The sequence below is a fragment of the Gobio gobio genome, assembly GCF_949357685.1.
Source record: "Gobio gobio genome assembly, chromosome: 24".
Classification (NCBI taxonomy): Eukaryota; Metazoa; Chordata; class Actinopteri; order Cypriniformes; family Gobionidae; genus Gobio; species Gobio gobio.
In genome coordinates this window covers 34,379,016-34,405,801 of record NC_137120.1, presented here as the reverse complement: position 1 = coordinate 34,405,801, position 26,786 = coordinate 34,379,016, and the positions used below count along the sequence as shown (strand labels likewise).

Sequence of the window (26,786 nt, the reverse complement as noted above, 5' to 3'; positions counted from 1 at the left end):
AATTGTTGTCATTTTAAGACCATTTTATGCCACTGAATACGTAATCATAATATAATAGCATAATAATGCAAGTAGTCCACAAAAAACTTTTGAATATTTTTAATTCAATTTGAACAGTGGAACAGAATGCACAAATATTTGTTTTCAACCTTATTCTTGAATGCACAAACATTGTGACAGGAAAAAAAAAAGGCCGAGATGCAATACAACAGCCAAATATGCCATATACATTAGTGCTGTCAAATTGATTATGTATATATAAATGCACACACATGCATATTAAAGAAAAAATAGTTTCATATATATAATATGCAATGTTTTCTTAACCCTCTGGTGCTCTTCGGAAAATTTTCTGCTTTGAAATGTTAAAAATCACTGCTTCATTGGAATGGTATGAAACTTGGTGACTTTTCTTGCATTAGGTATGTAAACACACAAAAAAATTGGGGTCATGATTCGAGCATGCTAATTGGTCGTAAAAAAAAAAGTAGCGTTCATTGTCTTCGGTCAAAAATGACCCCATAGGAAATGAATGGGAAATCGGCAAAAACACAAAAATTCACAGAATATTTGCTTGTACAATCTACAAATCGGCCACAATGCTGAAAAAGTACACAGCAGTAAAGGGGTGACACTCTAAAACATCAAGAGTGTGATATTGACACATCCTATGAAAAACTGAACCTATGAACCACATTTGGAATTTTAAAGATTCACAGCTTCATCAGAATAATATGAAACTTTGTGACTTTTCTAGCATTAGGTTTGTAAACACACACACAAATTGAGGGCATGATTCGAGCATGCGAAGTGGTCCTACAAAAAATACTCCCATTTGTGCTCTTCGGTCAAAAATGACAACATAGGAAATGAATTGGAAATCTGCAAAAAGAAATTCACAGAAAAAAACTATATTTCTAACCAAAATAAATTATCTAAAACTTTATAATAAGTAGTCTTTTTTTAAATATATATTCAAATCCATCAAAAATAAAAATAAATGTAATGTGTTCAAAACAGAACTAGGGAATTCTCAAGCCTCTCCATATAGACCTCTAGTGATTACACCCACATTACATTGGTTGCATGATTTCTTAAATAATTCCAAAAGAGGGCCCTAATCTGCCTTCAAAAAAAAATATTTTGAAGGCCTAGTCTCTATTTTAACCTGAAATACTGCAATAATAAAAAAATAAATAAAAATGTTGTATACTTTTCAATGGCAAAAATAGACCATAATTATTGCATAAATATAAAAAAGTACCATCAAATCATCACAAAATACAAAATTAAAAAGAAAAAATATTATTGAAGAAAAATAAATTACATTGGTTTTACTGGGGTGCAGGAAGTTTAATTTTTAGGTGTCTGGTCACTTATGACCGGGAAGACAACCAATGCAACCCCTAAACATTTGCATTTACATTTACATTTATGCATTTGGCAGACGCTTTTATCCAAAGCGACTTGCATTGCATTCAAGGTACACATTTTACATTTTGTCAATTCTTGCTTTCCCTGGGAATCGAACCCATGACCTTGGCGTTGCTAGCGCCATGCTCTACTGTTTGAGCTATAGGAAAGCTACGAAGCTAAACGAAGAGCACCAGAGGGTTAAATAGATACATGAATGAGTGTTTTGTATTCGATAAATCGCGATTAATCGATTTGACAGCACGTGTGTGTGTGTGTGTGTGTGTGGGTATATATATATATCAGCACTTAATTTTATTTTTTATTTGTACATTTTACGATCAATACTTTCCAGTGCAAAACTCAGTGCCACAATGCTAAAGAATTTTGGGTAGTTCCTAAGGTGGTTTGTCAAAATCTATTACCCAGTGAATGAGCAATATTGATCAAATTGACTGAAATGGTCACAGATATATTGTCATGCATAATTTCTTTACCACCCAAATATTTTCCGCCTACTGTTGCATTTAATTAGTCAATCAACCTGTTGTGCGTAGCTTCTCTGTGAACCTTTTGCGAAATAATAAATGAATGATTCATTATTTATTCAGCCACTCTCATCAAATCCCATCTTTTGTTTTGTGCAATTTATTCTGGGCTATACAAGAAAAGTCATTGTTGTTTTTGGAAGTGTTAGCCCTCGCCAGCTTCTCTCTTCCATTTTTGAGCTCAATTCGTGAGCCAGATGGAAAAGTAGATTCATCCGCCCACATCTGCTACCGAACCGCCATGTCACCTTGCGACAGAGGCTCTGCTCAAGGCTGGTCTTTCTCTCCCTTTCGCTCTCTCTCTCTCTCTCTCTCTCTCTCTCTCTCTCTCTCTCTCTCTCTCTCTCTCTCTCTCTCTCTCTCTCTCTATCACTCTCTCTTCTTGCAACGTGCCAAGGTACTTGTGCAGTAAATGTAAAAAGAAGCCCTTTTAAAGCATTTCAAAAGAAACCACTGTGTTCCAGACCTCACATCGGGGATTGTAAAACGTACGGCATTTGAGGCTCTCGCTGGAGGTCATGAACATTGTAAATAGGCTTAAAAAGCAGTGCCTTGCGAGTCCTCTATTCGGTGACCCATAAATTCATCCCTGCTTTCAGCAATACAAGCCTTTTTGTTCTTTTTCCGAAGATCTTTACATTAAAACTTGCTGCTTCTTGCCATAATGACCATATGTTTAATCACAGCACTCCCACTGTTTTTGGTCTTATACAGTTGTCACTACCAGATGCATTGCCATTCGTTCCCTCACTTTTCTCTCCAAACATCTTTACGGGCGGCCATTTTGTGGCCGCAGACCTTAAGATATGGGCACAGTGTCTGCTGGTCGGCTCTTAATGACCTTTGCAGACATTAAGTCCAAGACATTTTCTTTATCACCTCAAGGCGTGACGGTAATCTTGGCACTCCGCGGCCCTGACTAATGCAGGTGCATACGCGTATAACTCACCTCGGTCTTCTGGATGCTGCAAGGACGATTCTGTAATTTCGTCTGAACACTGTGTTTCATAGGAGTCGTGCAGCATCCTAACATGCCCGAATGGTGCCATTTGAAGTGCTGCCCTGCAAGGAGTTGAAAAGTGATGTTTGCCTACAACGTACATATCTTGTACCTTAACACTCAGGGAGTATACTCTCACCAAAGGGTCACGACTTTAGCTTAAAGTGAGTTCTGACTGAGTGCATCTCTTAACTGAAAGTAGACTTCCCTTGTCCTCGTTTTGCTCCGGCACATGGACTGTCTGTGTGATGCCAAAATTGCATACTTCTCTAATATATAGTTGGTGAAACAGTATGTGAAAAGAGTAGTATGTCCGAAATTCACAGTGCTCATAAAAGGGTAAGCAAAAAGTACGGATGACTTGCTACTTCCATTGAGATTCTTAAGTGTGCATACGATGGGCACTTTACTATCCCATGAGGCCATGGAAGGGGATTTGTGAATGGAAGTGAAGCAACGCGATTGATGGTGGTAGGTCACATGATAATGACAACATGGTGAATGTAGTATTTCCGGATTACATTCATACTATATAGAACATACTTTTTTTTTTAAAGGTGCCATATAATGGAAAACTGTATTTAGATGGGCATAGTTGAATAATAAGAGTTCTGTACATGGAACTAACATACCGTGAGCTAGAGCTTCGATCGGGCTCCAAAAAATCAAGCCCGAGCCTGTGCACATTGTGTCCGAGCCCGGCCCGGCCCGACACATTAACTGTAATTATGAACCATGCCCGATTTAAACCCGATCATTTTTTAATACGTTGGGTTTTGACGGGACGAGCCTGTAATGAGCGAAGCGGACCGGTGTGACGCTCAGCTCAATCATCGACAACTGTGACTATATAAACATGCAATATCATTGACTAAAAAATACGAGACTAAAATAAAAAACGTGACCAAAATCACTCTTTCTTAAAACAGCCAATCAGAGCAGAGCTCAACATTATTATTCATGATCCTTCCAAATAAGGTAATAACAGCCCATTTCATTCCAGGGACAAATCCTAGGGTTGTAAATGGACATGTAAATCCGTATCTGGAGTATTTTTGCCCTTACCTAAGCCTAATACCTTTTATATGTAGATATCAGAGAACAATTTAAAATGTTGTATCAATGCATTCTATGGCACCTTCAATGGTCACTAAGTAATTACTTATTCTAAATAAGTACCTACATGGACCAAGTATGTAATTTTTGGATGCAGACTTTGTAATCAGTACAATCCGCTGAGACCGCCCAGACAAAGATTTTAGCGCCACTAGCATGCACACGCTGAACTCTGAAAGACTTGCGTGTTTAACTGTGCATGAGATGGAACGGAGATGGAAAATTAAGTATACCTGAGCTTTTAGTGACTCTGGTGGCAGAATGTGGCCACAAAGGATGAAGCCAGTGTTATTTCTGCCAGTTTGCCGCTACATATTGAATCAATCCACAACTAATCATATTCTTTTTAGATTTTTGCTACATTATTAGTGCGTTGTTAATCGAAAGTCATCTTGTGGTGTTATATCTTTGTCTACAGTGTGTTTTTAATTAAAATGTCACAGATTTTTCATCGCGTAATTATTGGCAGAACAAAACACTAACAATCATTTGTCTTTGTCCCCCGCTGTACAGATAGCGACAGTGAGATCTATAGTGGGACAGGAGACGTGTCGAAGGACTGTCCTGAGATGATTCTTGAATCCTGGGGAGGGATCCTCAAGAGATGGTGAGACTTTTGGCCTGACTTCAGACATTTAAGTTTGTAGTATTTGGAGCGCACAGTCCATATTGAACACAGCTTCAAAAAACAAACTCTGTTGTGCTGCAATGACACCGTTTGTCTTCCACCTGTCAGGCAAGGAAACCTGTTGGCGCGACCAAAGGGTCTGTCTGCTCTGGTGAAGCCTGGGATCCCGGAGGCCTTACGAGCTGAAGTATGGCAGCTCCTGTCTGGCTGCCACAACGATCAGGCTTTGCTGGAGCAATACCGCATCCTCATCACCAAGGTAAGAGTTGACAACCGTTACAGCTGTTTTTTTTTGACGGCTCGAAAAGTCCAATTTTATCTAACTAGCATGCACATGCAAATCCACATAATTTTTTTGTTCATTGCTGTTTTAGTTAATTTAGGTAATGCTCAACAGCAAGGTGTACCATGGGAGGTTGTATGCATTGGTTGGTTTTGAAGTGAAATCTAAAATTGCTTTGGACCGGCTATGGTCTTTCAAAGTGCTTTCGGTGAGGAAAAGCAGCGGTCTGAAGAACAGAAGAACTGCGTTTTCAAGGATAAAATTGATGATCTTTACTTGCTAGTTTCCATTTTGTCAGCGGGATGAGCCTTTGTAGTATAGCAGGCTGTTTATTTACAAAACATATTTTCTACCCATATTGATGCTTCGCTTAGATGTTCGTTTAACCCTGTGAACTCATGGAAACGGAGTTAGTTGAATGTTTTAACGGTGCTGAGAGCGCATCTAATTGCTTTTTCCAAAAGCAATGTCACAGCAAATTCGAGCGATTCCACCACAACTACAGATCTAAGACAGCTGATTATCTGGGATAGGACTGTGCTTTTTTGCAAGCTACAGCTTTTTTTTACATGTTTGAAAAGCTATTTCTTTCATGTTGTTCTTGCGGTCAGACTGGTTCTCATGCCAAGCGTGGTCAGTGACTGGAACGTTCCCACACTGAACCAACAACTGTAGAAGCAATGTCAGAAACATTGCTTGGAGTTGGATTTTGGTTTCAGCCACTAATTTGGCAAGAAATGTAATCCACATTTTTGCTCTGATGCTTGTTATTTTCCACTTTTGTTTATTTGTTAGATTTTTGTATTATTTATATTTGATATGATAATGAATATTAGTAAAATAAAGTCATCATGAAATGGATTATTTGGATGTAAATGATTGATATGTGAACACTCAAAATAACTTCCCCTGGCTCATGCATCAACCTCTCTTCTCTTCTATGAAGTCCCGTCCTTCATTTCTTCTTGTTTGAGAAGCCGTTTCACTCAGATATGCAACACAGTAGGGAAGAAAAGGCTATCATAACTTTTATTTCATGCCGACTAATCACATGCACACATTTAGGAGTGCGTTTATGGGAATTTTTGACCATTCTTCTAGAAGCGCATTTGTGAGGTCAGGCACTGATGTTGGATGAGAAGCCCTGGCTTGCAGTCTCTTCTCTAATTCATCCCAAAGGTGTTCTATCGGGTTGAGGTCAGGACTGTGTGCAGGCCAGTCAAGTTTCTCCACACCAAACTCGCTCATCCATGTCATGATGGACTTTTCTTTGTGCACTAGTGCGCAGTCATGTTGGAATAGGAAGGGGCCATCCCCGAACTGTTCCCACAAAGTTGGGAGTATGAAATTGTCCAAATTGTCTTGGTATGCTGAAGCATTAAGAGTTCCTTTCAATGGAACTATGGGGCGAAGCCCAACCCCTGAAAAACAACCCCACACCATAATCCCCCCTCCACCAAACTTTACACTTGGCACAAAGCAGTCAGGCAAGTACCGTTCTCTTGGCAGTCGCCAAACCCAGACTCGTCCATCAGATTACCAGACAAATAAGCATGATTCGCACCACTGCATCCAACGCTTTTCATTGCACTTGGTAAGGCTTGGATGCAGCTGCTCGACCATGGAAACCCATTCCATGAAGCTTTCTTCACTCTGTTCTTGAGCTAATCTGAAGGCCACACAAAGATTGGAGGTCTGTAGCTATTGACTCTGCAGAAAGGCGACTTCTGCGAACTGTGCGCCTCAGCATGCGCTGACCCCACTCTGTGATTTTTACGTGGCCTACCACTTCGTGGCTGATTTGCTGTTGCTGTTCCACTTTTTTATAATACCACTAACAGTTGACCGTGGAATATTTAGTCGTGAGGAAATTTCACGAATGGATTTAATGCACAGGTGGCAACCTATCACAGTACCATGCTTGAATTCAAATGTTTGTAGAAGATGGTGCTTGATTTTATACACCTGTGGCCTTGGAAGTGATTGGAACACCTGAATTCAATGATTTGGAGGGGTGTCCCAATACTTTTGGCAATATTTAATGCAGCATCCATGTATATGTGTGATATTATCATCATTATTATTATTAGTTGTAGTAGAAGTAGCAGTAAAAACAAATGCTAAAATTGTGGTGTGTCTGGTGATACAAACCAAAAAACACTCATCCAGGTCATGGTCTGAACCCCAAGCAGGTCATTTTGCATTCAGCAGCTAGGGCAGTTCTACTTTCAAGCCTCGTCTTTCCTAGGATTTGTTTCCAAATTGACTAAAATGAATGTCAAAAGACTAAATGACTTTCGAGCACTGTAATGACTGTGACCAGAGGTCAGTTGGGGGTGAGGATACTCCAGAATATCCCTGCATGCCCTCATTCTGACCTGCCACAATCAATTTACTGTCCCCTACCCCCCCAGCCATAACCCCCAACGTTCACCATGGCTTTTCGCATGCAACCCTACATAGAAAACCCCATGGCTTCGAGTTTTATTTTAATACTGCATCAACAACAACAATATTGTAGTGAGCAAGATGCTCCTTTGTATGCTGATGGAGATATTTTTTGGTTAACTTGGGTTTTGCTTTATGGGCAAGACAATTATCATTGCTTTAGGAGCAACTCCTGAAATACAGCGTGATAATCAATGCCAGGCAACGAGAATGATGGTGAACAGGCGCCATAAAACACCTCAGCAGTGCAAGAGTGTCGAATGATGTGTGTGTGTGAAGTCAAAGAATGAATGAAAAAACAGAAAAGAAAGAGCGAGGGGAAAGATTTTGCCATGTAGCGTAAATCCTATAGTTTCTCCCGCAGCCATTCCAATCTGGCCTTTAACCATATGCTGTGCTGCCTTGAGCGATACGGGGCACGGAGGGTATCATTTATTCATTCATTTAATTGTATGTATTCTTCACTGCAGGTCATGTCGATATAACAGTTGTGGTGCTTTTTCCGTCTATCTACTTTTGGTGGCTTTCCCCAGTAAATACTGATATGTGATTTATTTGCATTTGTGTTTGAAATTCATTGATTTTGAAATTAAGTTCTTGAATTGATTCACAACCATTTGAGGGAGTTTGGAGCTCATTGTTTGGTGTTTCACATCAGTCAGGTTCGTTTATCTTGTCTAATGCTTTTTTTCCCCTCATCAAAAACATCCAACCCTTCTGTAATGGTGTTTGACCATACGTGTTTTAACACTCTCTTGAGCGTGCATTGTCCTTGCTGTGTATCAATGAAAATGCAACCCGTATGGTGTTTCCAAGAGCATGAAACTGACATTTTCACAACCTTTACTTCAATATACAAGGTGCTATTCTCTTGAGTCAGGGCTTAAAAAGAAAAAAAAAAAGTTGTTTACAGATAACAAAATACAATTTTGATGACATTATTGGAAATAAATATTAAAACTCTTCCCTCAAAGTAGGTTTTATTTTCTTTTATTCAAAATATGCCCTTTTCTTCGTGAATCTACAATCTACAAGATTGATTTTGTTCTGGATGATACTTTTAAGAAATTGAAAATAAGTGTTGAAGAGGCACATGAAAACATTGTACTCAGCTGAGGCACATGGATCCTTAGTCTGAAGTCAATTCTTTGATTACAAGATTGTAACGGAGCATGAAGCATCCCGACTGCATCATGCCAAGAAGGATCCTTTCAGCCACTTAGACAAATCGCTGGGCTGCGTCCAGAATTTCGTATTAATATAAATTTTTCGACAAGCCTCTGTTGTACCACCTTCTATTTCAAATGGCTCATGGGATTTATTATCTAGTCTTCACAAGCCTCCTTAAGTAGATTACAGTCTTTATGGAGCATGTAATGAAATCTTTGATGGAGGATCATTTCAATACAATATTTTGTGCATATTCTGGAATTGTAAGAATAGTTTTGTTTGTTTTGTTCTAAGTGCGGGTGGTTTTGTGCAGTATTATCTGGTTCAAAAATCCAATAGATTTACGTTGAATGAAAGCTAATGTTTTCTTTGGAAAATGTAAAAATGTAGCTATATTATGTTTAATGTGAAATCCAGTCATTTCAATAGGAATCCAGAAACTTCCTCATGCAGATTTTGAACAGAACCAACAGAAAGCTGCTTGGTTTGAAAGTGACTTCTGTGTCAGCTTTGTTTTATACATCACGATGCTATGGACAATCGACATCTGAATTTTGCTAATGCGACTGCAGCTTATTTTTAATCGCAAGCTATCTTTATAAAAATCATATAGCCACATTTGTACATTTTCCAAAGGAGAAAATGTGCCTGTTCATTCAATGCAAGGCTATGGGATTATAATTCTTTACGGGGCACCCATTTTTTTCAGTGTACTCAACGATTGGTCTTTGGACCAGTAAGTGAGCTGCCATTTTCCCAGTATATGAGATGTTTGAGACTTGCCCACAATGCCATCCCAGTGTCCTCCGACCAGCTGCCCCTCCCTCACAATAGATCCCTGTTCCCAGCACAGCCCGACATGTATTTTAATGCAGTCAACATCTAGTGACTGAGCTGCCATTGACTCTGGACTATAAGGCTTCTATTAGCGGCCCGTTCCACCTCCCTCAGAATCAATAACCCGCAAACAACGTCATTTCATTCTCACAACGACACGCCAGTCGCCAATAAGAAAGCATTTTTGATTTGTTTTTACACATGCCTCGCTTTATGGCGCTGTAATGTTGGAATGAATTTTGGCCCCTATCTGCAGTGTAGAGTAGGTGGGGTCGGCCCCTCTGATAGCGTGTGTTATCAGACTGTGTTGCCGGGGTCGGCTCACTGCTGACACAGAAATGACAGTTTGTATTACTGAGAGACACACTTCATGCACTCGTCTCCTCTAGTCATGTGTGCAAAGGTTTGAATCACTGCTACACGCATGCCTCCAGACTGACTGCAAGTTGTTTTGCAAAATTTTAAACATGAAAACTTTTGAATGCGACTATGATGTGATTTATAATGCGCAAGTGAACTTTCCGTGTCAGGTATTTTTCCTGATGCAGTTCCGTTTAGACTTCATCTTTAACAAAAATCTTTTTTTGTTTAGTCTGCCATGAAATGGCATTTGAAGCATGTAAATATTTTAATTTTATATTTATATGCTGATTTTTTTTTTCATTTTCAACAGTTCACAGGAGTTTTTAATACATTTTTTATAATAGAGATTGTGAAAAGTTTTTATTAGCTTTAATTTTTTTATAATTTTTTTTATTTTTGTTTGGTTTTTGTAATTTTGTTCGTGCTTTTGTAATTTTTAGTAGTATTTGTTTTTATATTTTTATTTAGCTTTTTTATTTCCTTACTAGTTTTAGAAATGTTAGTACTTCAACTTATTTTATTTCTCTTAGTTGCCAAATCAACATTTACAATTTAAGTTTGTCCTTTTTTTACACATACATTTTTTTTTTACAGCATTATTTTAATTAACGCAAATTATTTGGAGATTGTTTTAGTTAATAACAACTAGGGTTGGGTATTGTTTGGGTTTTTTTCAATACCGGTGCCAAACCGATACTTTTAAAGCGGTACCGGTGCCTAAACGGTGCCTGAACCAATACTTTAAAAAAAGAGCCACAAAACGAGGTGGATGAGATTAAAGAATGGCTTTTTATTGATTTTTCTTTTATTATTATTTAAATTGAACAATTTATTACAAGTTTAAAGTATACTTAAATATATAAATATAAATAAATACAAAACACAATTTACTTAACAAATTCACAGTAAAACTAAAGCCGCCTAACCAAACTACAACTAATTTAACTCTAAATAACAGTTACAGTAAAAACAGCAGTAGTTTGTAGTCTTTGTATGCTACCAACCAGCTTCAAGCTTCAGCTTTATTTTGCAGAAATATGACCATATTCTCTGGCTAAATATTTTAGAACGCATCGCCTTATTGTTTCCATGGCGACGCGCCATGCTTCGTTCTCACATGACACACCGCTGCCACAATAGCACGGTATGACAGCTCGGCTGTATCGGGTTTATTTCGTTTTTTCTTTTTTATTCAAAATATTCACAAACTTGCTAACTATGTCATGAACTATCTGATATTCTGATTTTCAAATATATGTAAGTGAATGTGTGTTAGTTGATCTATACTGCGCGATGGGCGGCGCCACGTTAGTTTGCGCCTCAGAGAATCGGATCTGTCGGATTTACATCACATAAATGTATCTTCGTCTCACGAAATACATGAAAGTAAGTGACCGCTGCTGAACCGGGAGAAGAATAGAGTAAACTAGATAACGTTAGTCACTATATAATGTGTAGCCTATCTGATGTGAATAAAACACGTAGTCAAGTTATCTTAACTGTCTGAGAGGATTGTTTTTGCCGCTTCCATAGACATCAGTGTGTATTTTTTCCTAGTACTTTTTACAGCATTTACATGTCTGAAACCTAAAATAAACATGATGTGGTTGAAAACACTGAATAGTTGTGATATGTGCCGAGCGCTGAGCGTGTCTGTCTCTGGCTCGGTGCCAGCCAAAGCGCGAAAGCACGTTTGAATTTAAGTGGCACCGAAATCTGCGTTCAGATTCGGTCCGGTACATACCGGTTATATAGGCGCCGGGTTTCGGTACCCAACCCCAATAACAACACTGGAAAATTGACTATTATATTTTAAATGTAAACATTGTTATTCTCCACCCATGTGGTCTTGGCTATTTCATCAATAAGAAAGTTGTCATTATTTGAAAAACAATTATGAAAATTTGGACTTACATGCACTTAGTAATTGTTGACACTAAGATCAGGGGCATTTATCAAAATTAAATTGTGACGTTAATAGAGTCCAGTTTGTTTTCATGTTGTCTTCGAAAGCAGTGGATTTAGCAAAGCCCTGACTGTTGCCGTAAATGATGCCAAATCAAGTCCAGCTGTCATATTGACCTGTGCTTGTACAGCCAGTGCAGTGATGAGAGCCAGAGTACCCTCCCTGTTCCTGTACAGTCAGAGTCTCTTGGATCAAAAGCTCAGGCACCGACAGATGAAAAAGATTATGGTCATTGTTTTCTCCAGCCTTTTCTCTTCCTTTGTGATGAATCATTTATACAGGCCTCTTGCTGCCACTTTTGTTCAGTAGTATCTTGTTCCACAAGCTATGGATCACCATATTTATTAATTTCACCTACATGTGCTATTGTTTTTAACAGCGTAAAGTAAAATCATGCTAAATAATACCCAGTACTATTTTTGCACCAATTGAATATGACTAAAAACTATTTTAAAAAGCTCATTTGTGAACCTGTAACATTAATTACATAATTGTCATTGTCAATTATAGGCAACCATTTAGTAATTTAGGAATATGGAACCCTGTTTCCGCTTTGTCTTGCGCCAGCCGAGCAACACCCATTGAGAGGATTGCTTTCTCTAGGAAGTATAGACCTCATTGAGTGCAGTCAGCAAGGACAAAGTGTTGTCTATTCATTTTCTTTTTTCCAGGCACCATTTTTTTTGTCATCACATTCAGTTCAGGACTGCAAGCTCACAACTCGGCTAAAATATGAAATTGTTTTGCCACGGGGCTCGAACATTTAGCAGCAGTGCAGCTGTGCAGGAAACATTGGCTGTCATTCTCGTAATCCCTTTGTATTTTATGAGCTCCTCTTGTTGTAATTATGTCTAGCAAACTTGTCAGTAAATCTGCTGAAGATCTGCATTTGTGATTGTGTTAGAGAAGACTCGGTTGATGATTCCAGGGGAATGAAATCCCCCTCCTCCCGGAGTATCTTAATTTGTTCCTGTTTCTTGCACCATGTCAGCTACTGTGAGGGAGGGTCCTGGCTAACTGAAATGCCTGGCAACTGTAACCAAGGGGCAGGCATTGCTGCGCTTGGGCACCGGTCTGTGTAAGTGACTTGAAGCAGGAAGGAAAAAGAGAACGAGGGATAATAAAACAGGGAGCTGTAGGAGACAACAGGGAGAGATGGAAGTCTTTGATTATTTTTGAATGGGGAAACATCTTCGGGGTGTGCAGGAAGAGGAGGATAATGAGAAAAGAGGGAGAGCATTGGAAAGAAGGAAGGAGAGAGAGAGAGAGAGAGAGAGAGAGAGTGAGGTGTTGTGTGTGTGTGTGTGTGAGAGAAAGAAGACCTCAGGTGCCGCCAAAAGGGGAGGGAGGAGAGCTGGAGAGATAGTGAGAGGGGAAAGGAAGGAGGGAGCGAATGTGATCGAGAGGCACAGTAGAAGAGAGAGCGAGACTGCGAAGGGGGAGAGGAAACTGTGAGCCACTCAGCATCTCTGAGCACCAGCAGCGAGTCTTCGGCTCATTTCTGCTTTGTCGCACGGTTTGGAATAGATCTGTTCTCACCTTTTTACCTGCCTCAATTTTGAATTCCTCATTTCAAAGTGCGTTTTGCACTCTGCACGCTCGACGGGAACTGCTGTCAACCTGCTTTGCCTCACAGATCGCAGAGAGCTGACAAGGACAGGAGCGGTACGCAGATCTTCCACTTTTGTTAACGGACTGAGTATTTCAGAGGAGACTTTCTTACGGAATGTGTCGCAGGGAAGTTGGCGAAGAGACGACGAGGTCTACCTCAGAAAGGAAGGAGCTGGGCATGCAAAACTAATCAGATGCAATGCATGCTATGTGATGTGCAAAGCTTTGAACGGAACAGTGGATGGAAACTGAGAACATGTGGAATGCAGACAGGATGCCCAGGGCATGCTGTCCTGACGCTATCTGAGGATACACCTTCATGTAAGCTGCTAAATACCTCTTTCGGAAAACACAGGTCTCTCCCTTTTTTATCCGATATGCATGGTAAAGTTCATGAAAAGTAAATGGATTGGGAGCAAAGGAGACCAAAGCAGTCGCTGTGGCCCCCCAGAACCTGATCTTGAAATTTTGATTAGTTCCGTTTTTGCCTCACTCAGACTCCTGCAGGCTACGAGCAGCGCTCTGTGCAGTGATAGCTCTGGCAACTCTCATATGCCGTCCTGTGTTTGTCTAGAGTGTCTGTCTGTGTTTTCATTCGGACTATTGAAGCCCAAAGGGGGTGGATTCAGTGGCCAAGAGGTCCCTATTCCAGAAGCAAAACATGGTGCATGTTATTGTTCTGTGACAAACTAATATGATTGGAATTTGAGACATTTGCAATTTAAATACAAGTTCTGTGGGACTCAGGAGTGGGTATGACCCAAGAACTTTATTGATATCTTTTTGTTACCTTTATCTTATAAGATGCTTAATCCTTCTTATATTGTCTTCACTGGTCACAGGAAACCGTTTGATCTTCGTTTCCTTATCCAACAACCCCTTCTACAATCCTGCACATTTTACCCTTAAGAGGACAACTTGTTTGACTTCATTGCGATGCTGTGGACAATTTTGTCATCCGGCCTTCAGCACAGACATGCAACCCTTTTGTGATTGTTCCTGTTTGCAGCAGCCTTAGTTTGTGGAGGAAATATCTCTGTCTGACAATTACTGAACTGCTCCCAAGCATGACTGATTTCAGAGGAGCGCTGGGCACCTTTTTTTCTTCGCCTTACGGACTGTATTGATTTTTGCCAATGCTCATTTTATTGAGATCCAGCCATGTGAAAGACCGAGGTAAAGGGGAAAAGACAGAAGATTGAGTTCTGCTGGAAGAGATTACTGAGAAGGCACGGACACAGGATCACGTTGCAGGCCATCTGCACTGCATTTAGGACAACAGAACCTTATCCAAGTGGACAAGGTCTGGGACAATGAACCGGTCAGGGCTGATCGAACCGGTCCCCACTGCGAATGGCAGCCTTAGCAGTCACTTTAGCGTGTCCCTAAACCACTCCTGCCCCCTAAGCTGGGCACAGAACAAGGCCGTGGAGGCTTGCGTCTTAGAGACTGCGGTCATCGTGCTGCTGACAATACTCATCATCGCCGGGAATTTGACGGTGATCTTTGTGTTTCATTGTGCCCCGTTGTTACACCACTACACCACCAGCTACTTCATCCAGACTATGGCCTATGCAGATCTGTTGGTGGGGCTAAGTTGCCTGGTTCCAACCCTTTCGCTGCTCCATTACCCAGCCGGTATCCAAGAGCCACTCACCTGTCAGGTGTTCAGCTACGTCATCTCTGTGCTCAAGAGTGTTTCAATGGCTTGTTTGGCTTGCATTAGCGTGGACCGCTATCTGGCTATTACCAAACCCCTCTCCTACAACCAACTGGTAACACCCTGCCGTCTTCGCTGCTGCATCATACTCATATGGATCTACTCTTGCGCTGTGTTTCTCCCTTCTTTCTTCGGCTGGGGTAAGCCGGGGTACCATGGGGATATCTTTGAATGGTGTGCCCACTCTTGGCCAACATCTGCACTCTTCACTGGCTTTGTTGTTTGCCTGCTGTACGCCCCTGCCGCCCTAGTGGTCTGTTTCACCTACTTCCACATCTTCCGCATCTGCCAGCAGCACAACCGAGAGATCACCGAGCGACGGGCACGCTTTCCCAGCCAGGAGATGGAAACTGCCGAAGGCGGCAACAATGCAGGTCATGGGCCAGACCGGCGGTATGCCATGGTGCTTTTTCGCATCACCAGTGTCTTCTACATGCTGTGGCTCCCCTACATTTTCTATTTTCTCCTGGAGAGCTCCCATGTGCTGGACAGCCCTGCCCTCTCCTTTGTGACCACCTGGTTAGCAATTAGCAACAGCTTCTGCAACTGCGTCATTTATAGCCTGTCCAACAGTGTATTCCGGCTGGGGATGCGTAGACTCTCACAGACGCTCTGCTCCTCCTGCTCTTTCAGCCCCTGCACTCATGATGACAAGGATTTTGGAGAGCCAAAGCCAAGGAAGAGAGCCAACTCCTGCTCCATCTGAAGATCTGCAGAGGATTGCTTGGATCAGTTTTAAGCTGCTAAATGTTGTTGCGAAGGATTTGGCCCAGATTTTAATATAGTTGTAACTGGTACTGAAACTTGATCGTTTCAAATTCAGAGATTTAAGAAATTATCCACAGTGAAGGATGAAGTTGTCTAGTAGTCATGCGATTTCTTGTAAATATTAAGATGACGCCTACCTTGGTCCTGTAAATACCACTGGATGATCACGGGCCACAACCTGTTTGACACCCTAGAGATCTGCAGTTTAGAGTATTTGTGAGCAAAATATTAACAAAACTAAAGGAAGTGGGTTCAAAGCTCTTGCTTGTGCTAGCTCTTTCTAAATATCGAGCACACTTGCTATTTTTAGGCACATTATCCATGTTCCTGGTTTGGTTGTTTTGATATTTGTTGAATTAGTTTTGTGTAGCAGCTGTAACTATAAAAGCAGTTGCTTTTTAAAAGAATGAGCACTTAAAGACCTTGTTAACTAGTTAATTTTAGCAAAGGTCTTCTAGTGGCTTTAATGGTACAGTGTGTCTTGAATCTAAAATAAACACAGGCAAATCATGTCAAAAGCGATGTAGCAAAGGACAAACAGCTTGGTCTGTATTTATTTTTTCAAACTCCTCTTTCTAGGTCTGATCTTTTTGTAGGAAATCTTGAAATAATACCACATGCCCACAATATCAACAAATGCCTGTAATAGTTGTGGACTGTAGTTTAGATCCCCAGTGGTGTAAAGCCTTAGCTGTTTGTAATTAGACCTATTTGCCTGCAGTGACCCTTGGAGAAACATGCAACTCAGCATGTTTTATTTGTTAATTTATATTTTTTGCCAGATCAGCTTTAACTTAACTTGACGTTCACATTACCTTGAGCTGAGATTTTTTTTCACTCGCTTTAATGTGTGAATGTCCAAACCATATTTTCTTTGTCTAAAATCTATAAATTAATTTTGCATTCAATATTTTTAATTGCGTTCTTACAGTTTTATCTTTTTCTAATAGATCTGTTAAGTAATTAATTTATTTTTATAGTGTTTTTTGAGAGATTTAAACGGTGATGGGAGAATTTCAAATGCATGTACATTTTACAGCTATTTATGGCATGTAAGCTACAGAAGAAAAAAAACATGCATACACAAATTGTGTAGTTTTGTTTTTACTTTATTCTGTTTTATACGGTTCTTTTATGCATTCTAATTCCAATTAATTTTTACATTACTATTCTTTTCCAATGATTTATGTGACTGCCTCCGAAGCATAATATTTATTGTCATATTGGTTTCTGCAAAAATCATAAAAAACTGCTCCTGTTTTTTAGTTTTTTTGTGCATATTTCAGTTTGGTCATGCCTGTAAACTTTTATTTGCTTGTGGATGTTACAGCCCTGTACTTGCTGAACTTCACAGCTCTAAAAAACACAATACAACTAGGCTAGTTGATGTGCATTAGATAATGAAGAAAAGAAAACGATAATAAGAATAGACTCACTTGTGTTCAAATTAAATGGTGAGGGTGTTATTTTTTAATTATTAAAAATTGAAAGAGTAAATTGACTATTTATTTATTTTTCAACATCCAATGGGTGTGAAACTGATGAAAAAGCAGTATATTCCTGTATTTATTTTGCTGATGAACCTATGATGTCTCTGTCCAATAAAAATACATTATATATATTTTTTTTAGTTCAGAGATTTTGTTTATTTGTTTTTTGTGATACGCTTCTTTTTTTGTTGTTGCTGTCGCTGCCAGTACAATAAACAGTGAACACTGATTTGCGATGACTGCATCTTTTGGCTGTAGTTATCTGAATTTCACGTCAATAAATTGAAATTATCACTTCTCGTTCTCTTTCAAACGCTAATACACAGCTTTCTTGATTTCAGCATGGTAAAGATCCTGATTCCTCCTCCGTCTCAGTGTATGTCGACCAACTGTGTAATGTTTCCAGAGCAGTCCGTAGAGGCTGGTCAGAGTTTAAGTTGCCCATGTCCTCTAAGGCTTCAGGGCGAACCGATCCCAGCGCAGCGGCCCCAGACTGCACACGCAGCAGGGCTGGCACTCGACGGCTGCCTCTAAAAAGGTTACAGCTCCCTTCAGAAGGGAAATTACACATGTGCAGTTAGAGCGAGGGGGAAAATGAAGTGACCTTTTTGAAATCTAATGAGCACATCAAATGTTTCCATGATCATGGGAGGCTTTGGACCTTGGCACCAGCATGAATAAAACATGAGTGCTCTCAGCGGTCACTAACAGTACGTCTCATTCTGCTTGCTTACACTTATGTGACCTTAAAATGCGTGCAACATCCTTCTTGTATCTTTATCATTACTCAACCCAATTACCTTTTCCTCTTTGATTTGAAGTGACAATTTCATATCTGTGGATACCAGGCTGAGATCTCATTTAAAAGCAGTGTCACTCTTGCTGTGGGAGATTTGAGAGCCTAGCGCATCTTAATGGCCGTGTGAAACGATGTTTGGCCGGCACAGCTGCTCCAGGGCACTGGCCTTTGCCGACATTGAAGGTAATGTATGCCGTGTCACAGACGCTGACAAAAGAGGGCTTGTTTTTTGGCAAAAGTATTAGTACAGGTTGTTTCAGGTCGTTTCGTAGCTTTATTTTGGGCCTGACACAAAATAGCAGACTGTTAAAAGTTAATTATTGGCATTTTTTGTACCGTTGCTTGGTTTCCATTCTTTGCTGTTAGCTTACACAACACATGTAATTTGTTGTTTTAAAATGTTTGAGATATGATATTGTATATTAGGTCTGCAACTAATTATTTTGATAATCGATTTAATCTGCCGATTATTTTTCAGATTAACAGGATAAAATACATAAAAAATTAACAATGTTATTCCACATCCTGCCCAATGCTGTCCTCTAAGTAATGTGTAATATAAAGCCTATGAAAACAAATATAGTGAATGTATATATTCGTAACTTGCGCTACGCCTGTGCCCTACATCATACGCTGGAACTTCAGTCTCTTGTGTGTACGACATTTAGCGGAAGTTAGTGATTACAGTTTGTACATTTTTAAATATGGATATTTTTCTTGTACAAATGCACCGCTTCGCTTCAGAAGGCCTTTATTAGCCTCGCGGAGCTGTGTGGAGCACTTTTATGATGGATAGATGCACTTTTATGGACTTCAAAACAGAAACGGCCATTCGCTGCCATTATAAAGCTTGGAAGAGCCAGGACATTATTTATTAATATAACTCTGATTGTATTTGTCTGAAAGAAGAAGGGTAACACTTTACAATAAGGTTGTATTAGTTAACATGAACTAACCATGAACAACACTTCTGTTCAGCGTTAGTTAATCTTTGTTAACGTTAGTTAATAAAAATACAGCTGTTCATGTTAGTTCACAGTTCATTAACTAATGATAAGATTTTAATCTTGCATTAGTAAATGTTGAAATTAACATGAACAAAGATGAATAAATGCTTTAAAAGTGCAGTTCATTATTGGTTCATGTTAACTAATGTAGTTAACTAATGAACTTTATTGTAAAGTGTTACCGAAGAAAGTCATGTACACCTAGGATGACTTGAGGGTGAGTAAATCATGGGCTAATTTTCATTTTTGGGTGAATTATCCCTTTAAAAATGAAAAATGAAAAACACATGCACTTGTCTGAACATAGTAATTATGTTACACTAATGGGCTATTCCAACAACAGTGCCTTTACTGTTACTGCTCTCATAAATAAGATTACTTATGTACATGTATATTTTTAAACCTACACTTTTAGGTAAATATTTTGACAAAATGTGTATTTTAGTCAGAAATTTTGCCCTCGTATTCTACTGCTCTCCGTCTGGATGCGCATACAGCGACCGGTCACCCGTTCATTGAAGTCAGTGAAGTTTAACAAGACGCTTGTTGTCAGAACGGGCTCGCAGGACTTTATAACATGATTTACTGATAAGGATATAACCATAAAATGTAAGTTATGCACGGTAACACTTTATTTTACAGTGTCCATGTTACATATGTTACATGTATTTATCATAGTAATAATAGTAAATTATGCATAATTACATGCAACTAAACCCTCAACCAAACCCTAATCCTACCCTAACCTTATAGTAAGTACGTTGTTTATTATTATTACTCAGTATATAAATATATTATTACACTGTAAAATAAAGTGTGACTTTATGTACTAATGCTTTTGTTTGAAGTGCTTATAAATAAATAGCAAGTATGTTTTGGATAACTTTTCAGACCATGCAGCTTACCTGGAGCAGCTTACTCTGTGTCCTCCGCTATTTTCCATATGCGTTTTGTCCATAGAAATGGGTAATTCACTACTGTGAAGCGACGTGACTGGATGATGGTTTCCCTGACACAGCACGCAGACGCGACTAATCGATAATCAAGTTCGTTGCCGATTATTTTCATTTTCTCTAATAATCGGCTTTATCAATTAGTTATGGCTGCCCTAATGTATATTTAGTTCTAGCACATCATCTTTTATTTGTGATAAATATTTACGTGTAAATAACCGATAAAATGCCCAATAGTATTATTTTTGCTCTATATTTGATTTATAATAGTTTCACAAGCTCTCAATTTAATTTGAATTTGTTTTGATTTCATTCAGATTAATTTATATATGTCAGTTATGGGTTTAATTTGCTTTACATGTAAAAGAGAATTTCTCGCAGCTAATGCTGTAAATTATACAGAGAACATTATAAAAATATACATTGTAAGAATTAACAACAGGGCCCCAACTATCCCCAAACCAAAGTTTTTTTTCTTTTTTTTTTTTTCTTCTCTCTATACAGTAAGTGGACCGGCTCAAAAGTCAACTGTTTGTGAATCGGACTACGCTGATTGAGTTGTATATTAATTTGTGTTAATTGGACGACACTGCTCATGGTCAGTGCTTGCACTGACACAGACACACAGTTCTTGGCAATATTTTGTTGTACAAACACTTTTTATCTCTGAAAACACCTCCATTGAGAATGGAATCTTTCAAAATTAAGGATAAATATTGAGATATTTGTACGCTGCCCTAGAAATAATGTGTACTTTTATAACAATAGAATTTGTACACCTATATTAAATTAGGCAGGACCACAAGTTGTTTGTTGTTGTGTGGTTCTTCATGGGTTTCAGGGTCTCATTATGGCTCCTGTCTGTTCGAGACTCTTGCTGATGCAGCCTGCACAACAAAGCCTAATGTCAGCGAGATGCTGGTGCAGGTTGAGCTGAGGATAACTGAGCGCTGGTCCCCATTGAGTATTTTTAGACCACACTCCGGTCATGCCTCTGTCATGCCCCTGACCTTTTTTATTGCACTTTCAGACCAGGATTTGAGGTTAGGTGCTAAAAGCAAAACAGGCTTTATCCTCATGATCCGTGTGAAAGTGTACACTGCTTCTTTTGTGTTAATCTGTCGTGTTACTTTTAAGACTGTGACTTGGCAAACACACTGCACCACGGTTCATCTCAAATCTGACGACGCATTTGCATCTATAATATAGTTTGTTGAAAATAACAATGCATAAAACAGATATGCTAATGTATGTTTCTGTTGATGGATATGCATTCTGGCTTCCCCATAAACTTCGTTCAAGGGCTGAAACCTGAACAGCACACTTTGCTATCGGTGTTTTAAACCCATTTAAGCATTCAAGCGCAAGAAGACGTGAAAGAGAACTCACGCGCTGTAAGAAGATTAGTGCGTGCACTCACATCTCAGTCAGCGCAAATATTGAGTTCTCTTTCAAGTCTTGCGCTTGAATGGACAAATTCACACAAAAATGTCAACATGCCTGTCTTGGCGAGTATCCTAGCAAACATAGTAAAAACAAAGTAAAAAGTCGATGTGTATAAGTATCAGTGTACTGTATCCGTGCATTATGTCTTAAAGTGACAGCAGCCTTATATTCCTTAGTCTGTGCAACAAAAGACAAGGAAATCAACCACTTGACTGAATAGCTTTTGTAAATTGAATAATGATTCATCTTTATTTAATTTATACAGTGAAGATGATATGCAATGTTGTTTTACCTGAAAAACCTGAAAAGCTCTGTTTATTTATTTATTTGTGCTGTTGCTTGTAGTTTAATTCATTGTTTGTTCTAAGCGTTATCCCTGTCATACGGCCGCCGCCCACTTCCTCAGCCAGGCCCCATGCGGTGCAGTGGGTGGGTCGGGGATACCTCTCCGCTCGGATCTCTCTCGCACCCCGCCAGAATAGGGACATGGACACTTTCCCCTATTGTGGTTGGGAGGCCATCTCAGCTGTTTCTCTGTCCCAGTCTGGCATTTCACAAACTTTTGCGCTATCTATGCTCCACCTTGCCCGCTTTCTCCACCAGCGTGGCGGGAGGAGCAAACGACAGACACCGTGGGTGTGGCGTCAAGCCTTGGAGAGGTGCTTATTCACATTAAAAATCATAAAATGCCCCCAAATAAAGGGAATAAAGTGTCCATGAAGATAAGTATCCAAAATGAATAGGTGTCTACGTTTTGCTGGGGCACGTGCTGGGATGGTTGTGCTCAGATGGGTTGGTCAAGGTGGCCGCACGCACTTTCCTCTTCAGTCTGGGGCTTATCTTCCCAAGGGCCGTGACGGCAACGAATGCATCCCTGCACAGGCATACGGGTCTGGAAACTCACGGCCCGGCTGCACAGGAATCCCTCCCCGCTCCCCTACTTGGCCTGTGAGGACACCACCGTGCATGCAAAATGCAAAAAAGAGAGCGGCCTCTCGAGGAGAGGCGCGATTGGCATTTAACAGTGGCGGTGACAAGGCTCCATTCGATTCAGGTGTGCCTCATCATGCGCCGCCAGTCCTGGTTGTTACAGCACCCCTCCTCTCTCACACCCACTCCAGTTGGGAACCTGATGAAGGGCGGCGATGAAAATAAGAGGGAGGCAGCCGTTCCGTCACTATAATATACATACATTCATATTAAATATGTAGCTACTGGTGTTCAAAATCACATCTATCACGCTTGTTTGCTGGTGAGTCTTATGTTAAGTAGCATTTGCCTATAAGAGCGAACAATTTCGTGATTTCTCTTGAAGTTGCTTCTTTTCTCGTATACTTGAAGACATTTGTTCACCCTGCCAGTCTTTCATCCATATTCATGGACACAACCGAGTGGAGCTTACCGTCCAGGCCTGTGAATATTTATGAAAATCCTCTGCGTGCCATATTATGAATTCCTTTTAATATTAATCTGTGCCGCCACACAGCTTCAAGAAGCATTCTCCTCCATCAAAAGGATCTGAGTTGCACGACAGTGAGCGGGAGGAACACCTGCCCCTTTCTGTCGCTAATCAAAGGTGAAGCACTCACGCACCTCATTGGACACAATGCTAATCACCATTGTCTCTGGACCTAATGGCTGTTTATTAGAGCTTCTCTCTCTTCATGTTCTCTAAGTGGGATATCGGTACTTGTGGTGTAAAGTGAGAGTTTAAAAAGATGCCAAACACTCCCAGGCACTTGTCACGCTGTGGGTGGTGTAGGTTAGTGGTTAGATCTGTTGTAGTAACTGAAAGGTTGTGGGTTGTAACCCCACAAAGGGCAGTTTATGAATGTTTGTTATTGTGCTTTTGGGAATGGAAATTTGTTTAATGTAGTCTTGCGCTGCGTCCAAGATCTCTAATACTTCAGTGACATTAATTGTTACTGAAGCAAAACTGTTTTATTTTTTTTATATTCTACAAAGTAGGAGACACCATGAATAGGTCTCTTTTTTTTTGTTGCACTATTTGACTCTGTTTTCCCACATGTATCTGCTACAAATGAAAGTTGTTTGAATTCAATCTACAACTTTAAACTATGAAAATTAATGTACAGTATAAAGATGCTGCCTGTTTTTACAACCTACCCAACTACCAGGGTGAGTTGTTACACTATAGATATTTTTCATATGTTTTTATTAACCCATTTTTTATTAGCATTTTTACAAAACTTCCATGGCCCCCAGCAGTGCCGGTTCTGGGCCCCTAACCAAAACTTTTAAGAGCGGTTTCACTGTCAGCAAACAACAGGGAGTTGAAACAGTAATACCATTTTTAAAAAAAGAAGAAAATGACAAACAATTGGACAAACACAATAGAAATAAAGATACAAATTAACTAAACAATTTAGCCTACTAAATATAATATCCTACTATACAGACATTTTATAAAGTAATTAAATGTTAAGATAAAACACTGCATAGCCTTCACCGGATGAATTATATACATTGATTATTAAATTTACTAAGGAAATTCAATGAAGAGCAGTGCATAATTATCTTGTTTTCTTTTGTTGTTTGATTAACATTAAACAGCTGCAGAATGTTTAGGCTACTGTCACTTTAAGACCGAATACACAATGCGTGAATGCGTTTAAATTAAAACTCCCCAAGACGGACATTGACATGTTTATATTGGCATATAGACATATTTTTGTGCGTTTTTGTCCGTTTAAGAGCACGTCCGAAGCCCAAAGTATCAAATACTTCTCTCATTCTCAAAACGTGTGCACAGAAAGCCACCTTTCCAGCTCAATAAGTTTTTAACTTTTTTCTTTTTTTTTTGTTGTTGTAACAAGCAAGTCCGGTGGGAAACTGTGTATTATTACAGTCACTTTACATGATTTGACTGATTTGGATTTTACGTACAAAGGGTGACAGCACAATGCTTTAAATGGATAGTTCACCCAAAATTTTAAATTCTTTGTGGACTGAGATCTGCTTGGTTACAAACATTCTTCCAATGATGGCAGAATTTTCATTTTTGGGTGAACTATCCATTTAAAGGAAAGGAACAAAAGATGGCATCATGTTTTCATAATAATTTTACGAAAGTAAAATTAAATTAATCGCACAGCCCTAGAAATCATCTTTCGTGAGCAAAAGGGCCCCTTGGTGGTTCGGGGGCCCTATGCAACTTGCATACTTTGCGTATGAGCAGGACTGGCATTGGCCCCCAGAATATTTGGTTGTTGGAGTATCTGAACTTACAATATATCAAAAGAAAGAACAGAGCCTCTGCTTTAAAAAAAAATCTAGATTCATGCATGTTTTTTTTTACCTACACTTGAATGTGGGTAAGGATGGGATTCAGAACACTAATCAAAACATAGATGGAGTAGATTGTGTCCACCAACACCCCCAAAACTGCACACTCCTATAGCTCGTCCTGGGTTGACATTTCATTCAGTAACGTTAGACAGCTGTGATTTATATAATATTTAATGTAAGCAATCTTCTGTTTTTGGATCTGGAGATTCTGTACTCTTTCAGAAGATGCATAATAGCACCACCTACCGTATAACAGTGAAAACTGCTTGTTTTGGATTGCTGGAAAAATCCACCAATGGCAGGGAAAGTGTTAAACCTTGACCACCTTGACGATGGTGGTCATGTATGACTGTGTTTCAATCCCTGTACTAAAATTTGAAAAGTGCTTAAACTGACAGTGTTACAGCCATCCCTGGTCCTCCTATATTAGTTTTGCTCACGGCTCTGTTCCCAGTTGCATTAACCTAAGAAAAACTCTTCCCTTCGTTAACCCTATCTGGATTAATCTGTTCATCTGTAATGAATCTGCCTAATGGTTTTTGATGTATTATGCAATACGGCGCAAAGATCCCACACTTAGCAGATGATTGGCGATATAGCCGCGAGGTCTGAGGATTCTCCGACTCCGTCCCGCCGCCCCTGACCCACTCATGAGCAGCTGAATGGCCCGCGGTCTGTTGATGGTAACATTCACTGACAGCTGTCCACTCCTCACTATTAGGCTGGTCGCATGCCCATCCGAGAATACCGCCATCTGTCCGTTTGTACATGCTGGAGCTGAGGAATTTTGAGAGGTTGGGGGAGAAGCTTCTCTTTTTTTGGGATCAAGACCATGGTCTCCAAAGCTGAGATGGTTTTCCATCTCAGTGTAATCTTGAAGAGTGTACATTTTGTTACAGCTATCCAACATTTTCAATGCATTAATCACAGATTGAAAACTTGGTAAAGGTTACAGAATTGGAAGGGCAGAAGTCCATTTTTGCCATTTTTTATTTGGGCGAGGAACACAGATATATATTTTTTTAAAGGGATGAACGGGATCTTATAAGAACATCATAATATTATTCTTCATCTACATGTTATCTAGCTGGATAATGTAGATGTTAGTAAATATGAAAATGCATTTCTAAATCAAAAAAATAAACTTTTATGGTAAAAAAAAAAATGTTGGCGTGGCAAATAAAAATCTGAACGAGCAGAAATATTATTGTCGAGCCCTGGTTTATAGGGCTAATATATATTTAGCTCATACCCACTGGCTTGATGCCAGTGCCATTGCAGCTCCCTCAGGAGTGAGCCCAGGTGTTCAGTCCTGGCAGCTCACGCAGACCTGCCATCCCCAGCATGCAGGCTCCAAACTTGGCATGTCTTCACACTTTCTTCCCCCATTCTCTCAGGTGAGGCAACCTCTGCTGTGATGCTAAACCATGTTGCTTTCCATGGGATTTCAGATATCTTGCTCTAAATGAAATACCACGAGACATCCGTTCCGTCTCCAGGAGGGTCCTTGGAGTAACACCAGACTTCATTCGGCAGCACCACAGCGGCCACCCAGGCGGCTAAGCAGCCCTCCCGAGAGAACATTGATGGACCCCCTCCTGCTCTGGACTTGCCTTGAGATGTGGATTCATTTTATCTGAAAATGAGTGCCTAGACATAATGTTCTCACGTGCGGCACCCTTTCCTATCCCATCTCTTTGGTTATGGGGCTTTCAGGTGGTTGTTGCTAGAATATTACAACATCTGGTGCCACAGTGGAGGCAAGAGAGCTCCAGATGTTCCTGTGAGCGATAAGAAAGGAGGAGGTGGAGTTGGAGGGTAACGGAAGAGCATCTATTTTTGGCAAGGAGATTCTGTGCAGCACACTTGTGGGTCAATGATGTGATTGCTATTATTGTATATTGAATTTAT

General features: G+C 39.9%; 2 protein-coding genes across 4 annotated transcripts in view; both read left to right on the top strand.

The window, feature by feature from the left end:
* Nucleotides 1-26,786, top strand: part of rabgap1l (RAB GTPase activating protein 1-like) — a 127,412-nt gene that overhangs the window by 35,645 nt on the left and 64,981 nt on the right. For all 3 annotated transcript variants that reach the window (XR_013815872.1, XM_079808014.1, XM_079808015.1), the window contains exons 12-13: nucleotides 4,591-4,684; nucleotides 4,814-4,964. Coding sequence is in view for 2 of the 3 variants with exons in the window: in XM_079808014.1 (XP_079664140.1) it covers nucleotides 4,591-4,684; nucleotides 4,814-4,964 (245 nt within the window). In the remaining variant the exon portion in view is untranslated. The remainder of the gene's footprint in view (nucleotides 1-4,590; nucleotides 4,685-4,813; nucleotides 4,965-26,786) is intronic.
* Nucleotides 13,137-17,657, top strand: gpr52 (G protein-coupled receptor 52). The gene is made up of 2 exons (XM_079808663.1): nucleotides 13,137-13,704; nucleotides 14,226-17,657. The coding sequence occupies exon 2, from the start codon at nucleotides 14,697-14,699 to the stop codon at nucleotides 15,807-15,809; it is 1,113 nt and encodes a 370-aa protein (XP_079664789.1). The 5' UTR covers nucleotides 13,137-13,704; nucleotides 14,226-14,696; the 3' UTR covers nucleotides 15,810-17,657.

Coding starts and splice junctions, on each gene's coding strand:
- gpr52 (XM_079808663.1), top strand. CDS start 14,697: ATGAACCGGTCAGGGCTGATCGAACCGGTCCCCACTGCGAATGGCAGC.